Consider the following 16,119-nt stretch of genomic DNA (forward strand, 5'->3'; position numbering starts at 1 on the left):
TTCTTGTTAAATGATTCACACCAAAAAGTGTCAGTTTCTGGAGCAAGCCATTGTGAAGTTAACCATTCTTTATGTAAATGGCTACTGAAGCCAGAAGGTCTTTATGGAATTTCATTGAAATCCTGACATACAGCTCAATTAAAAATTGTTAATTCTTAGTACTAATTCACTTACTCTTCATTTAATGCACATCGGCGATTTGTAAGGACTCCACATTTCCATAGCGTATCTTTAAGCTCCCCATACAATTGATCTGCCAGGGACTGAGGAATGCCATCCCATATCAGGATGAAGATAACTATGACTGCTGTCTCACATGAATGATTTTGTCGTTCACGCACCAAACAAAGTAACTTTTCTTCTTCACTACTTCTGCGAATGACCTATATACAAGAAAAAAAAAGACTGATGGACCACAGCGAGTAAGAAAATGAGTATGTTAAGACAATCTTCATCACAAATTTGCATCATTGTTCAGTTTTTCTGGATCATGAGAATCAGCATTTGAAATCATTAGGGCAGAATAACTCAAGAAAGAATTTTTGAGATTTAAATATAAATATAATGATGTAGCTAAAGAATGCTTAAAATATGTCACAGTTTGACAGTTGGAAGTGCAGTCTCATTCAAGAAACACAAGCAGACAGATAGACAAACAGAAACACACATGCATACACACACACACACACACACACACACACACACACACACACACACACACACACACACACACACACACACACACACACACAACACACACACACACACACACACACACACACACACACACACACACACACACACACACACACACACACACCCCTCCCCACATACATACATATGTACCCACACCCTACACAACACACATACATAGCTTTTTGTATAACTTTCTGGTGTTTGCTGTCTTCCACGTTTCTTGCCTTCTCCAACAAGAAAATGGGGCCTTAGGTCAACTAGTGCCCTAGGCAAAAGGGCTCCACAGTGCCCCCCACTACACCACCTGGTGCCCCCATCCTGGTCTACCTACACCAAATAAATACCAGAAATGTGTCCCTGGGAGAGCAGCGCGCTAGGCGGCTGCCTAGTTGGCCCATGCCTAAGGCCGGCATGAACCTAACAAGCACACACTATTTCTTTCTTATAGTTGTTTCCTTCTTCTAGCATTTCTTCTCATTATTCAGTTACAGTCACGAATCAAAACAACAATAAAGCATTTTCTAACTACACTTGCATTTTTGAATGTCTTCATTTTACTCAGCTGAGCCTGCTGTTGCTGTTTTTTTTCTTCTGCACGTCTGACTACTATGCTTGTCTGACTTCCTTTTTACTCTCATTTGTCTGTTTCTTCCTTTTCATTGTGACGTTGTAAACTGTTTATGCTGGCTGACTATTTTCTTTTAATGTTTAGTTAACTAATGGTTTAAGTATGTTTTATATATGCACCACACACCATAAATACCACATAAACAACTGCTGGGAGAGCTAACATGAAACTGACTGGGACTGACAAGCTAATATTCACATTGAATATCCATAATGTGAAACAGTGACAGAAATATTACATGGAATCCTCCAAGGTTATAAAATAAGCTTCCCCTTATAACCAGAAGTCAATCATTAGCTTCCCAAATTATATATATATATATATATATATATATATATATATATATATATATATATATATGTGTGTGTGTGTGTGTGTGTGTGTGTGTATTTACATAGCTGTACACAGAGATGTAGATATAAGTACTGAGTTTTGCTGTCAGTATAGTTGGTTGACGTCTGATTAGTCAAACAATTATGTGAAATTGCACAGTTATTGGGGTTGGGACATATGTCCTTTCCCCAAAATTATAAGATTTCAGAATTAGCATATATCATTACCAGGGGATGTGCGAGGTACAGCCACCCACATGGAGGGGGGGGGGGGTTTGCCACCCTACAAAAAACAATGTTTTTCTATGTTTTTTTAAGTTTAATTTTGCATTTGCTGGAGATTTGCTCAGTGTATGCATTATAGCTTGGCAACATTTGTGTTGTCAATGTTTTTTTGGTCAGTGTTGTGATCTGCCTTTTACAAACCCGAACTGGGTGGGGTCCAGAGTTTGGAGATTACCAATGTGTTTGTTTATAAGTTCCATGATGATACGTTCCATGGCCTTGCAGACCAGGCTCGTCAGGCTAATGGGTTGTGATCATTAACATTTGGGTGTTTCGATTTATACTTGGGCATTATCAATATGGTGTCACTGCAGTCAAGCTTCTTGAAAGCCAGTGGGTTCAAACTTGAGAAGTGAACCTAATAAGATGTGATCCACAATATTCAGAATCAGGCACTTTATGGGTTGCACTGCCTTATTTTCTGAACCCAGAATTAATTACTTTAGGGCCATCATATACCAGACACTGTGTATATAAATAACAACAGGAACAGGCAGCTGTGTAGTTAGAAAGAGGAAATGCAAAATCATAAGTATTCTATAACATGAATAACTGTCTGTTCACAAATACATGGTCATTGCTAACTGTGCATTAACCATGGGAAGAAGTATAGATTACAACAAATCAAGAAACACAAAAATTTGTGTTACTGCAGTTACAAAACAAAAACAAAAAACGTAATTTCCTCTGTGCTACTACGCAGAAGTGATACCCAACAAGCTACACATTTCATTTCAAAAAATCCACTATTACACACACACACACACACACACACACACACACACACACACACACACACACACACACACACACACACACACACACACACACACACACACAGTAATAATCCCAACACAAAACAATATCTGGGCATTTCAAAGAATTGTGAAAAAAACAGAGTATATTAGGAGTGTACACGTGCTGAAATGTAAACAGCTGGACACATGCAGATGTGTAACTCCCTTAGAAAAAGTGCCATAAATCTGATGTACTATGCATACATGCATGTGCACATAAGTGGATGCATGCATGTGCACATACGTGGATGCATGCATGCATGCACATCAGTAAGTCACCCCAGATGATGAAGCTAGTGAGAAGGGACAGAAGAGAAATCGATGTTACTTTAAAAAGGTAAAGACTGTCAATGAGCAGCCCAGTGATGAGATGTTTGTCTCACAGCTTCAGGATTCAGCTTGTAATCCTTACTTCTTCTCATTGTTTGAGTTTTCATGTTCTCCCTGCGTCTGACAGGGTTTCCTCCAGGTATTCTGGTTGACTAGGCATACTAAGTTGTACATATATGTATAGATGTTGCATGTATCCCTGCTCTTGAATGTTGGGATGGGGCTACATTAGGTACATGGACCAACGCAGTTAACATTGTTAAATTGCAATATATATCATTCATGTGTGATTAATGTAGGTTCATCCATTCCTGAATGTTTCATATTCTTTAACTGTACATTGCTTATAAAAATAGCCAGAAAAAAGGGCTACTTGAGTGGCTTAAATATAATTTTAGTGGTATCAAGCTGCAATTATCAAACCAAAAACATATTTTCAGCAACTAACAAAATATATTCAAAGCTAGCATTAAAACACCAGTGCTAAGTTTGTTAAGTAAATATAATATAAAAATTGCTTCTAGGTCCAGGTGTAAACAGTTTAAATATTGGACATAAATGCTTCCAGGGGTTTTAAAAAATCTAGCCACCATCATGTAATGCTGCAGCATCAGTATCATACAATACAAACCCATCCTTTCACTGTACAGGTAAAGAAAGTGGGTGGTGTGTTCATTATACTAGTGAGGACATTTCCACTTCCTGGTTATATGTGGGCATCTGTCAAGCCAAAGAAGGACAATTATACACAGATTTATTTAATCAAGGTTAGAAATATTGTTTTATTTTATATTTTTTTCCTCTGCATAATAGTTATAACCACAGCTAAACCATGGATGAAGTAGAATTTACAATTGCAGAAAAGATTTCTCCTGTCAACCTTTGCTTTTGCCGATAAATTCGGCTTCAGCCCAGTCAATCAATGTTTACTAGTAATAAGTACTCTGTAGTGTATGAAAAGTGAGCATTGAGTGGTAGTGGAATAGAACAACCCCATCATAAAACTTTGGTCAATTTCTGAGTTGTAAGAGAGAAAGACTACACAGCTTACAGAAAAATCAGTAAAGACTCGTGGGAAATCACTTCTCACACAGTACTCCTAAGGAAAAAAAAAAACAGAACTTATTTAGAATGCCTTCCTACCAAAGTCGGCACAACTAGGCCCTTAACAAAACAAACATATGGACTAAGTACTACTTTTGACATAAAAAGTAAGAAATTAGTGCCTGCTGTCATAAAGGTAAATAATATGTTACAATGAAACAATTTTGCAATATGAACAATATACTGTGATAAAAAAAGATAAACATTTTATGAAAACAATGTTAACACCTATATTGTTAGGTAGTCATAAGAGTTAGTTTTTTATGCTGAGGGTTGTGACTTGAGTTTTGTATGAATTAAACAATTTACCGAGTATTTACTTCCATGATTTTCATTCCACAAAAAAAGAAGAAATAAGTACACTTTTCATTCAACACACCTGATCCTGAAACAATACCTGCTACTACAAAATCAAGTTTTTAAAGAACTAATAGAACCAGTTTTCTTTTCTGCAAATGATCTCACCTTTTTTCTAAAATATGACCGCCAACACCTAGAAAGATGGCAATAAAAATGCCACTAACTCTAAAAGCTCCCTCTCCTCAGTGGTGTGCCCTTGACATAATGTCAGTGTTGCAGCTATGTTGTTGTCTATCTTGTTCTGTCACACTTATTCTTTGGGGCCCAGCAGGCTGTTTTATATCATACTGTAACCCTCTTCTGATACACCACTGGCCACCTGTGGTTAGAATGCTGCATCTTTAAACATGCTTTGTTTTCTAAAAATTGCGAAGACAACTCACACCAAACAATCCTCCCTAACATGGTGTGACAGCATATATAATACTGCACGCTGCTTTGCTGCACTTCGCTTGTTGAACCTGTCACTGGTGTCATCCTGAGTTTGAATAGTACCAGGGACACTAAGCAAAAGTGCTGCATCCAGGCAGCTGATGGTCAGCTGGGGTCATGCGAATGGTGGGGGTGTGTGAACATTTTTGAGAATACATCTGTGGCAGTAGGGCATCATGTGTTTTTTCTCTCTGAATGTGTTAAAATGTATGAGGTAGTGTGTTTATGTTTATTATCTATGGGTTGTATGTAACCCAGCATTTACTATTTATTAATAATTTGTCAGTTAACAAATTTTATGGACATTCAAATATTTTTACCAATCTGACAGACATGACAAGTTTTGGATAATTTTTGTAGGCTGTCCATAAATTTATGGACAGTTGACAGCCCTGCTCCAAATAGCAGCACAGATTGAGAAGATGACACTGTTTTCCATTCATTAACTAAGAGGCTATCTATTGTGTATATGTAATCAAATGCTTTAGGATAGACTCTGTATAAACGGAGAATGCAGGCATTTATGTTTTAAGGTCGGGGTATAGTATGCAGCCGTCCAAGCAAGATATGGGCATAGATTTCCTAAAAATAATTAACTATAATACATGTCCTGCATTCTGCTTAATGACTGCTTTCTTTCTTTGTTAAATATATGCCAGTAACTGTGAAATATTTTTGTAACTTGTACTTTAACATATTTTAAGACACCAACATATCTTATGGACTTTACAAACATATCAAACATCTGGTTTATTTTTATGTATTGTCGACAAATGTGTAGACAGGCCTAGTTATTTTCCAAGAAAGTAGCCTACATGCTGATAAAAGTGATATATAATTTTATGATGTCCTAAATATTTTAACACTTGTTTTCCTTTATCGTTTCTTGCATTGAATGCACAAAGCATATCAGTTCACATAAAAATGACTGCCTTCCTGCAGTGACACTTTATTCTTTATTTTTTTAATAGGAAATTGAGCTTTCCTTCTCTACTTCCTCCCCTTCTTTGTCTTCTTATCTGCTACATCACCTCCTGGTCCAGTTGGTGACAGGGTTCTAAACCAGTGGGTGCTTTCAAGTTAGTCAGAAAACACTGCTGCAAGATATGAATATAATGCAGTCTACAGCACACTGGATCATGCTAAACCTACTTTATTCAAAAGGCGTTACGGTTTTATTTGAATTTTTTATTGAACTAATGACTTAAACCAGCAAGTGAAATGTTTTTCCCTTTCAGATAGACAAAGGTATTGTAGTAAGAATGCATTTTCCATGCAACAGCTGAGTAACATCAGTTGCCATCTTGGACCAACATCCATTATGAATGCTTTTCATCTTCGTATTCCTTTGCCCGAAGTAAAACATAATGAAGACTTCAGATCTGGAAAAGACTGCAGTTTCTTATTCCAAGTCTTTCACACATTCACAAGGGTTCCTATTCTGTTATCTTTTATAACTTCTACAACACGATTTGGTCTTATGAAAATTGTTAAAACAGACCTGAAGGAATATGGACACTCTGTAGAGAAAGACGACTCATAAAAAATGAAGTACTGGATTGGGTTGATGTAAAAGTTGTCTCTGACAGCACCTAATAAGCTTTTCATAGCTTTTCTAATGGTTGCCAACTGATTACCTAAACATTACTTTGAAGAAACCACAGACAAATTCAGTACTCCAATAATTAGGATATTTAAAAAATCCCATTTCTGGAAGACTAAAGAAAACAACCAAATGGTGCTGAGCCTAAGGGACAAAGCCACCCCCAACTTCTTGTAAGTATAACAACTGTGTCAGAAATGGCAAATAATTGTGAGGAGCAGGGGTGTTAAGAGTATATTCCCCTCATTAGTGCTTTTGTGTTTTCTGCAGTTCTTTTTTACCATTATGTTTAATTTCTCCCCCCTGTCAGACAACTGTAGTTGGTGATGGCTGCGTCAAAGAAATGCTCCTCAAGCAACTTTTTCTCTTCTTTATAGGCTTGACTGCTTGTAATAGTGGAGATACTAATGCACGCTTTTTTTAAGAAATATGTTCCCCCCACCACACCACTAAGTTCATAGTATTATGAGTGCAGAGGACAGTCTATTTGTTAATGCCATCTGATTTACTACATAAATCCCTTGCTCAGTATTTATATTGGAATGTATTTCTCTCACATGTATCAATCACAGAATATGTTTAAGTATACAGAACAGAAGTAACTGCTCAGTATTTATATTAGCATATACTTATTTGACATTTATTAACACATAAGCCTTTCTTATTTTTCTTCCGTAATAACGTGATCATTGTTACCTTTGACTTCTTGTACTTTTACTGATTACATTCACCATCCTTCCCTATCTGTACAGTCGGATATTTTCTAAATGCTAACCTTTTCCCTTAACTTTCACTCCCATCTTTTGGAAATACATAAAGGCTTTTTGGCACATATTTTATTGGTTATTTTATGAAAAAAATCCATCCTCTGTGAAGGTACCTTTAATTTCTCTGACTGTCCAAACACTGTTTCATAAATAGTCTCTTACTGTTTTATACAGTATTTTAACCAGACGCATTCTAATAACTTGATCGTCTAAGCTGAATTTATTAAATTGCACTTCTTACTGGCTGCTCTTCCTTACTAGATGATGACCATTATAAACATTCAACAGTGAGCCTTTGACACCAACTTCAACAGCTATGATCCTATTCTAAGACCAATCACCCATGAATGGTTATAACAATTTTTTTTTCTGTAGCATCAGGTGTGCCATAACTTTTTGATTTGGCTGAAGTACTTTTTATTTTTTTTTTGTATGTGCATGTCTCTCTCTTGAGCCATCACAGTTTACTTGCTTTATGCTTGTGCAATAATGCGGTAGTTTTAAGCACCTAGCAAACGCTTCCATGTGCACCTGAAATGCCACAATCCCCTGTTATGGAGCTCACATTCTGGATCTTCAAAATGAGCCTACCTTGTTTGTTCTTTCCCAAAGAGGAGAGGCCAACTTTAGATTCTCATCTTCATTTAAGAGCAAGAAATATGCACGGCCCAGGCTGTCTAGTCAAAATCCGGTCACTGGTGGCACAGATTCGCTACAACTTCTGTGTCACTGGCACCAGCCATAAACTGTTTCCCTACTCTGATCTGACTCAATCATTTCTATGTCTTTAAAGGACAATGTATCTAGAATAGCCCATAGTACTCTAGATATGACATTAGCAGCTGTCCAAACAGAAAGACAGATACTTCTTATTTTATACTGGTAATATTTCTTCATAAACATCCCAAAATTCCATCAATCCTCCTTTCTGGTTTTTCAAAATGTATGAGTATTTTTTATCATCTGACATGATCACATAAAGCTCCTCTTTGTTTTATTTTCCTATAATTTTGCCTCCATGTATATACTCCAGTATTGCAACTTTTCTTCAACAAAGTATTGTTTTTCTACAGTTGTTCCTGCATCTATATACTCCACTTCAGGCAATGTAGAGGTCAGGATTTTGAAATGGCAACCCAGAATGCTATGCATGTTTCTAATCATTCATAATTTTTAACTGCATTTAATTCATTGCTTTCTATTTTGTTTCTGTTAACATGATCTTACAGCTCATTATATGATTTGATAACATGTCAACAGTTCCATTCAGACTCCAGATTCTTAACTGATCATTGGGCACAGAACAACTTACTGAAATACACATGCTGCCACAAGAATTTCCTGATAGCAAAAGACCTTGTTTTACCACAGCAATGAACCCCGATTTTTGAATAATTGTGATCTGTGGTATATAATTCTTGATTAAATTAAGCTCAGTATAAAGCAGAAGTTAAAATAATGGTTGCCAATAGCTGGCCAATTTCTACTCTGAGGACAAGGTTAGAATTTTGTCAGATCCACTGTGTTTTGCTTGTCTATTTCATGTGTGGATGATGACAGAGATCCTTTTATACAGTCTTTCACAATAGTTTGTTAAAGTGCTTGGATGCCAGTTAATTAACCTAATCAAAAGATAAGGCACTGTTTGTACAAGTTCACCCAGCAGGTACAATTTGCTTCTTCCCTCACTGATATAATTACTTGTTCCCATATCACACCTTTAAGATGTATCTGAAGATTTCTAAAGAACTAGAAACAAATTATCTTAGGACTGATTTACTTAATTGTAATTACAGTTTATGGTAGAAAAACTGGCAGAATGCTAATGTCTACAGGAGATGAAATAACTTCCTCACCCATTTTGCAATAGGGCATCCCTGAGAGCTTTTGCCTTCCTTTCCTGTGTAGGTAAGCCTCTCAATCCTTATTGCTTTACCCTTTTGGCCATATCTAAGAGAAAAATAAGATTATTTTAGCAAAAGTATAATATAAACATGAAAAATACAACACAAATTAATATATGTCATCTTCATTAGGAAAAGCCATCTCATCTATTATGTTAACATTTGAATACATTTCCCATAAAAATTAATTGTGAATAAGCCAATTGTTAAAAGAAAATTTAAAATGACAACATACTGTCCCCAAACTAAATGGAGATGAAACACTATAACCTGCTATGGCAGAATACAAACTCTGCAACTAAGTTGTTGACTAATGCAATAACATAGCCCCACTTGACTACATACATTTCACACTTGCCTCCTCATGTTTGCCAGATGAAATAACTGTAGTAACTGAATTTATTTATGTATCCTTTGCTGATCAGGTTAGTCTCACCAGGCTAATAGCTCTTTCAGTGAAAACCTAAGATGGTATTTATACTATTAGGGGAAATTTGGCCAGGGCATCAGAGAACTTCTCCTACTTATTGTTGTTGCGAGTGAGATGCATTTTGCAGGAGTACTTCCTATTTTCATTCCCAGTACAGAGGCAGCTCAGAGAAACAGAGAGGCAGATAGAGAGAGAAGGAGATAATGGGGTGGTGAGAGAAATGGAGGAGAAAGCAAATATCATTTCTAGAGAATGTGTGCAGGATTCTGATCAGATAATTCAAAGAATCTGTTTGATGGAGAGAAGTCAGCAAAACAGTAGAAATAAAAGAAAAAAATTAGATGAAAAATAATGAAGAGGACATAGAAGAAGGTTCTGAAGTAAGCGATGAAGAGACACAAACTGGGAATTAGTAAAGAAAAAAAAATAATTACATTGACAAAAAGGTAAAATACAGAAAAAGAAAATTTAAAGGGATAAGTACACAAGAAAAAACAAAGGAAATGAATGAAAAAGAATATATGCAGCTAATGATCAGGGTTGGTATAATGGTTAAAGTATTAACTCAAAAATAGAAGGCGCAGTATTGATTATTAGCTTTGGGTGGGAATTTGCCCAGTAAGGCAGTTAGCTTATTAGCTATGAACTTATAAAAAATTTAGATTACTTTCAGTAAATATGAATAGTATTAAGAATATAATAATAAGAATGGAGATTTTTAGAGTGGTGTAATACATGTGATGTAGATGTAATTATATTAGAAGACACAAGCATTTTAACAAATGAAGAAATATTACAAACAAAGAAACTATGGGGAGGAAAGATAATCTAGAATTTGGGAAATGCGAGACGTTCCTGAATAGTCATATTCTGTAGAAATACAGTAAAGCTATTAAATGTCACTTCAGAAAAAATAGAAATATTAACCAATGTAGATTTAAAATGGAAAACACAAGTATATAGAATTACAGCATTATATGCTTATACTAATTGTAAAGGAAGGAAAGCTTATTTCATCAGATTTTAGATTATGTAGTAATAAATATGAATATTACAACATTACAAGACTTTAATTGTGATTTAAGAGACAAAACAGAAAATGTTAGAAATTATAAGATATGGTAAGTTAAAACTTTGGGACAAAAATCATGGACTTACATAACTGGTATATATAGAACTCCAATAGATTATTTTTATAGTATAAAATGATAAAAAGGCTTAGTTATAGGAGAAGGGGAGGTATCTGAAATATGATTTTCTGATCATCTTGTAATATGGCTAGAGATAAAAGAAAACAAGGAATATATAAAAATAGACAAAGGAATAAAAAGGATAAATGAGAAAGCATGGCATGAAGAAGGAAAGATATTAGCATTACAGTTATGGAGAGATCATATTACTATGAGAACATTTTATAAAAATTAGTCTGAATGGTAGATGATATTTAAGAAAAAATATAACAAACTGTTTTTTTACAATGTCAACATAATATGATATTAGAAAACTAAACAAAGAAAAATATAAAAGAACATAAAATGATGCATTGGAAGATTTAGAATAAAATGATAGAAAATACTTTGCCAAACAAAAAGAATTATATGAAAGAAATAAAAAATATAAGAACTCTTATATTAGGAAAGACATTTTTATACGGAAAAAGAGAAGAAGTACTGAACTAAATAAGGAGATTAGTAAACGAGATGGTAGTGCAATGAGAGGAATAAAACATGTAAAAATAAATAGAAATAGTCCAGGAAAAGATTATGAATAGTTTAGTACAATATGTACAAGAAATGTTTAAAGAAAAAGAAGGTAGTGAAAAAAAAAACATGGAAATTAATAAAGTTAGCAGAAAAAAGAATAAAGAGTTGGAAACTGATTTCTTTAAATGAGCTAGATAAAGTATTAGGACAAATAAATATAAATTCAACTGTAGGACCAGTAGGAATAGAGTATGAAATGTATAAAAAAATTAAAGGATTGGCAAAAAAATATATATTTTTTAAAGATTTTGAATGAACAGTTAAATGAAAGTTTTATGTATAAAGAATTCTGAATTGAAATATTTAAATTCATATGGAAGAAGGAAGCTGGAAGGCAATTAAAAAACTCGCTCAAGACTGATAGTATTGGATAATAATGATTATAAGATCTTTATGAAAATAATGCAAAAGAGATCTGAAACTAAAATGAAAAACATTATGGAAGATTTTATTAAAAAAATATATATATATATATATATATATATATATATATATATAATATATATATATATATATATATATATATATATATATATACATATATACACATATGGGTCTATGCTGTTAAATCGAAAGTACGGTTCATCAAACAGTACTTTGTCGAACTCACTTCCGCGAAAGTGCATTCCATCAAAAATGCACTTTCACAGAATAAAAAATAAATAAATAAATACATTTATTTATTTTATTCATTTTACATTTGTTGACCGGGCTAGTCTAGCTAGATATATGTCCATTTTCAGTAGAGGCCCGGGGAGAAAAGCTCCAGAAATTAAACACATTAGACAAAGATAGACAATGCAAATACTAAGGCTTTAAATCAGGGCAAGTTAATACCCGTAATACATAAAATAGTCATGGCAAATACAAAGTATAATAAACAAATGTCTTAAAAAAAGAAAAAAAAAAATTAATTTTTTTTTTTTGTCAAAGAGAATTATATAAGACTGTATAAATGTCATAAAGGGAGAGCTATCAAGGCTGTAGGGAGCAGACATTGTAGGAATTTTGGAAGAAGAAAGGATAGGGAGGTAAAAAAAGAGTTAATCTGGGTTGGTGCAGGAGCAAAGCCAGTGTTTATTGAGATGAATTTTCAGCTGTCTTTTGAAAAGTGGAAGAGAGGACAAAGATAGGATTTCAGAGGGTAGTTTGTTCCACATTTTACCAACTGAGTTGGAAAAAAGACAATCACCTGCAGAGTTATTGGGTTTGGTTATATTAATCAGTAGTTTGTTGGAAGAATGTAGATATTTCAGGTTATTGTAAGGTGAAATGAGGCTAGAGAGTATAGCTGTTTGAGTTGGTTGGTATAGGATCTTGTGAGCTCTTAAGAACTGTTGAAGTATGAGTTGGTTCTCGAGTTCAAGCCAACCTAGTTTTCTTAGGTTCAGGCAGTGGTGAGTTTTAAATGGGGATCCTGTTGCAAATCGAGCAATATTATGGTAAGATATTGCTAGTTTCTTGAGGTTGTTTTTGGAAAGATTCATGTATATGGGGGAGGCATATAGAAGTGTAGAGATAAGGTGCAATCTGGCTAAGGTGGTCCTTGCTTTGGGTGAAAGGAAGGGTTTGATTCTATAAAGGGATCCGATTTTTCTATTAACTGATTTTATTGTGTTATTGATGTGAGTCTCGAAGCTGAGATTATTGTCAATAGTTATTCTAATAGTTTAGTAGTTGAATCTGGAGATATGAGAGTGCTATCAGTAGAAGAAAGAGTGAAGTTTAGTGGGGTAGATCTGCGGGAAGGTGAAAACAATAGCAATTTAGTTTTCTTGGGATTAAGGAGTAGGCAACGATCAGAGAACCATTGTTCAACAGTTGTAAAAGCTTTTTGAGTGATTGACTGTAGCTCAGTTTGTGAATTAGCGGTGCAGATAATAGTAGAATCATCTGCATATTGTATGCAGGTAGTATATGGGATAGCTAATTGGAGGTCATTAATAAAGATGGAAAATAGAAGGGGGCCTAAGATAGAGCCTTGAGGTACACCTAGAGAGATAGGGAGGAGATTGGACAGTGCATTTTTCCAGAGAACTGCCTGTTGGCGGTTTTCTAGGTAAGATGTAAACCAAGTTAAGGAAGGAGGATCAAGTGAGAGAGATTTTAGTATGTGCAAAAGAAGTTTATGGTTTACCATGTTGAAAGCTTTAGATAAGTCAATGAAGATAGAGGATGATAGGTTATTATTGTTACGGTTATAGTTGATGGAGTTAGTAAAGGAGAGTAGAGCTGTGGTAGTACTGTGGGAAGGTCTAAATCCATGCTGACAGTTCGCAAGTAGGCTGTTATGCAGAAGGTGGTTAAGAAGTTGCTTATGGATACATTTTTCCATGATTTTAGCTATGGGTGATAGGAGTGCTATAGGACGAAAGTTAGAGAAGTCATTAGACTTACCTCCTTTGTGAAGTGGGATGATGTGCAATATCTTCCAAATAGAGGGAAAAATACCTCCCTTTAAGAATCTATTTATCAGAACAGAAATGGGATAGGCAATAGGTTTGGCTCCTATTTGCAAGAATTCTGCAGGAAGTTTGTCTGCAGAAGGAGTAGTAGGTTTTAGTTTTTGGAGCAGTGATAAGATATAGGAGGTAGATACAGGTTGTAAGTGAAAGGAAGGAGGTAGATTTAGAGTAGGTAAGAGTAGCTTAGACATGTCAGGAGATAGGTGACTGGCTAGAGTTTGGATAGTATTAGTGAGGAATGAATTAAAGTTGTTAGCTGTTTGTGTGGGATTCTCTGGGTTACAGTCCTGGGAGTTAGGTGTGATAGACTGGCCTGGGGATAAAAGATTATTAATACTGGTCCAGAATTTTTTGGGCTCCTTTTTGGAGGTTTGTTGTAATTGAAGGTAATAGTTCTTTTTGTCTATTAGGATGGCTTTTTTGTACTGTTTCTAAGTTCTTTGAAGTTTTTGTGGTCAGTTAGATTCTTAGTGGTACGCCATTTAGCCCAAGATTTGTTTCTGAGGATGATTTTTTGCCTAGTATTGTTGGTCAGCCAGGGTGCTGCTTTAGCTTTGGTTCTAATAGTGCAACTTGGGGCATAATGATCCAGGATAGATAAGAATGTCGAATTAAAATATTGTACTGCTTCATTAAGAGGGAGATATTTTAGTGGATGCCAGTTACATTGTAGTAACTCATCTAGAAATTCTTCAGAGTTAAAATGCTTTTTTGAACATAGTGTTCTGTATTTGGTAGGTAAAATTAGTTTAGTTTTATGCCTAATGACATAAGTAAGTGAGTGGTCACTGAGATCATCAGGGAGAGTACCTGATTGGTAGGTTTGTTGAGGAGTATTTGTAAGAATCCAGTCTAAGATGGTTTCGTTATTGTTGGTTTTATTAGTTCTGGTAGGACTGTTTATAAGTTGTGTGAAGCCATAGAGGTTTATATGGGAGGTAGGGTTTGTACTATTACAGGAAAACCAGTCAATGTTGAAATCACCTAGGACTAGTGTTTCTTGAGGGAGGTAGTTGGAGAGTGAGCTAAGGGTGCATTCAAGTGTGTTAATGTTATTCCCTGGGGGAAGGTAAAGACATATGATATTTAAGGCTTTAGTACTGTTGATTTGAAGTTTAGAGCTGATAATTTCAGCATGATTATCAGGGCTAAGAGTCTGGTCTATAATACTAATTTGCATATGTGCTTTATAGAAAATTGCTACCCCTCCACCCTTTTTTGTAGTACGATCTAGTCTAATGATGTTATACCCAGGTGGGGTGATTTCATTGTCTTTGATGGTAGGCTTTAGCCATGTTTCAGTTAAGCATAAGATATCGAAATGATGGGTTTCTAGAAGGGCATGAACTTGAGTAGTTTTGTTACAAATACTTTGTATATTGAGATGGGCAATAGAGAGAGAGTCGGTAGGTTTGGTGGATAAATACACTACACAGTATTATGCAGAGGGGCAAGCCCCCCTGCATCACCCCTACTTTAATATTTTCACTCTGAGATCACACTACAGTTGGGAAAAGGGAATATTCCCTTAACCCCACTGTACTACGATCTCAACAAGAGTTTCCTTAGTTGTACATTAACAGTATATGTTGATGTACAACTAATGCTACATGCAAACGATATGTTTTTTTTTGTTTTCTTTGGCGAAAGTGCATTTTCGACAAAATGCACTTTCACTAAAGTAATTTCAACAACATACAGTTCGGTGAACCGTACTGTTGACAAAACAAATAGGACTCATATATATATATATATATATATATATATATATATATATATATATATATATCGTAAAAGGGGGACAGGTTAGCTATAATTATTAATGATAGAGAAATTGTGGATGATATTATGAATAGAAAAGAAAAGCAAAAATCATGATAAGACACCTCAATAAGGCATTTGATACAATTGGACATGAAATCTTACAGGCAGTAATGAAAGACTATAATATAAGTGAGAAAGTTAGGAAATTATGTATGTTGGCGTATAGTAATAATAAAGCAAAAATACTTGTAAATGGCTGGTTAAGCCAAGAGGTACATATGAAGAGTGCTATAAGACAGGGATGTCCAAAGAGTTGCATACTCTTTGTATTAGTTATGAATCTAATAGTATGTGAAATAAATTACAAAATGAGGGATGTGGGGAATATAAAACCCGAAGGGTTAAGAATTCCAGTTCGGTTAACATACGTAGATGACATTGTAATAACTGCAAAAAAAT

The 16,119-nt window shown here is 34.9% G+C and overlaps 1 protein-coding gene across 1 annotated transcript in view; it reads right to left on the reverse strand.

Moving 5' to 3' along the window:
• Window positions 1-16,119, reverse strand: part of TET2 (tet methylcytosine dioxygenase 2) — a 285,218-nt gene that overhangs the window by 169,755 nt on the left and 99,344 nt on the right. The window contains exons 3-4 of the mRNA XM_044061309.1: window positions 9,191-9,284; window positions 175-383 (exon numbers count right to left, since the gene is read on the reverse strand). Coding sequence (XP_043917244.1) covers window positions 175-383; window positions 9,191-9,284 — 303 coding nt within the window. The remainder of the gene's footprint in view (window positions 1-174; window positions 384-9,190; window positions 9,285-16,119) is intronic.

The sequence above is a fragment of the Protopterus annectens genome, chromosome 2.part0, assembly GCF_019279795.1.
Source record: "Protopterus annectens isolate FY-2018-M chromosome 2.part0, PAN1.0, whole genome shotgun sequence".
Taxonomy (NCBI): Eukaryota; Metazoa; Chordata; order Ceratodontiformes; family Protopteridae; genus Protopterus; species Protopterus annectens.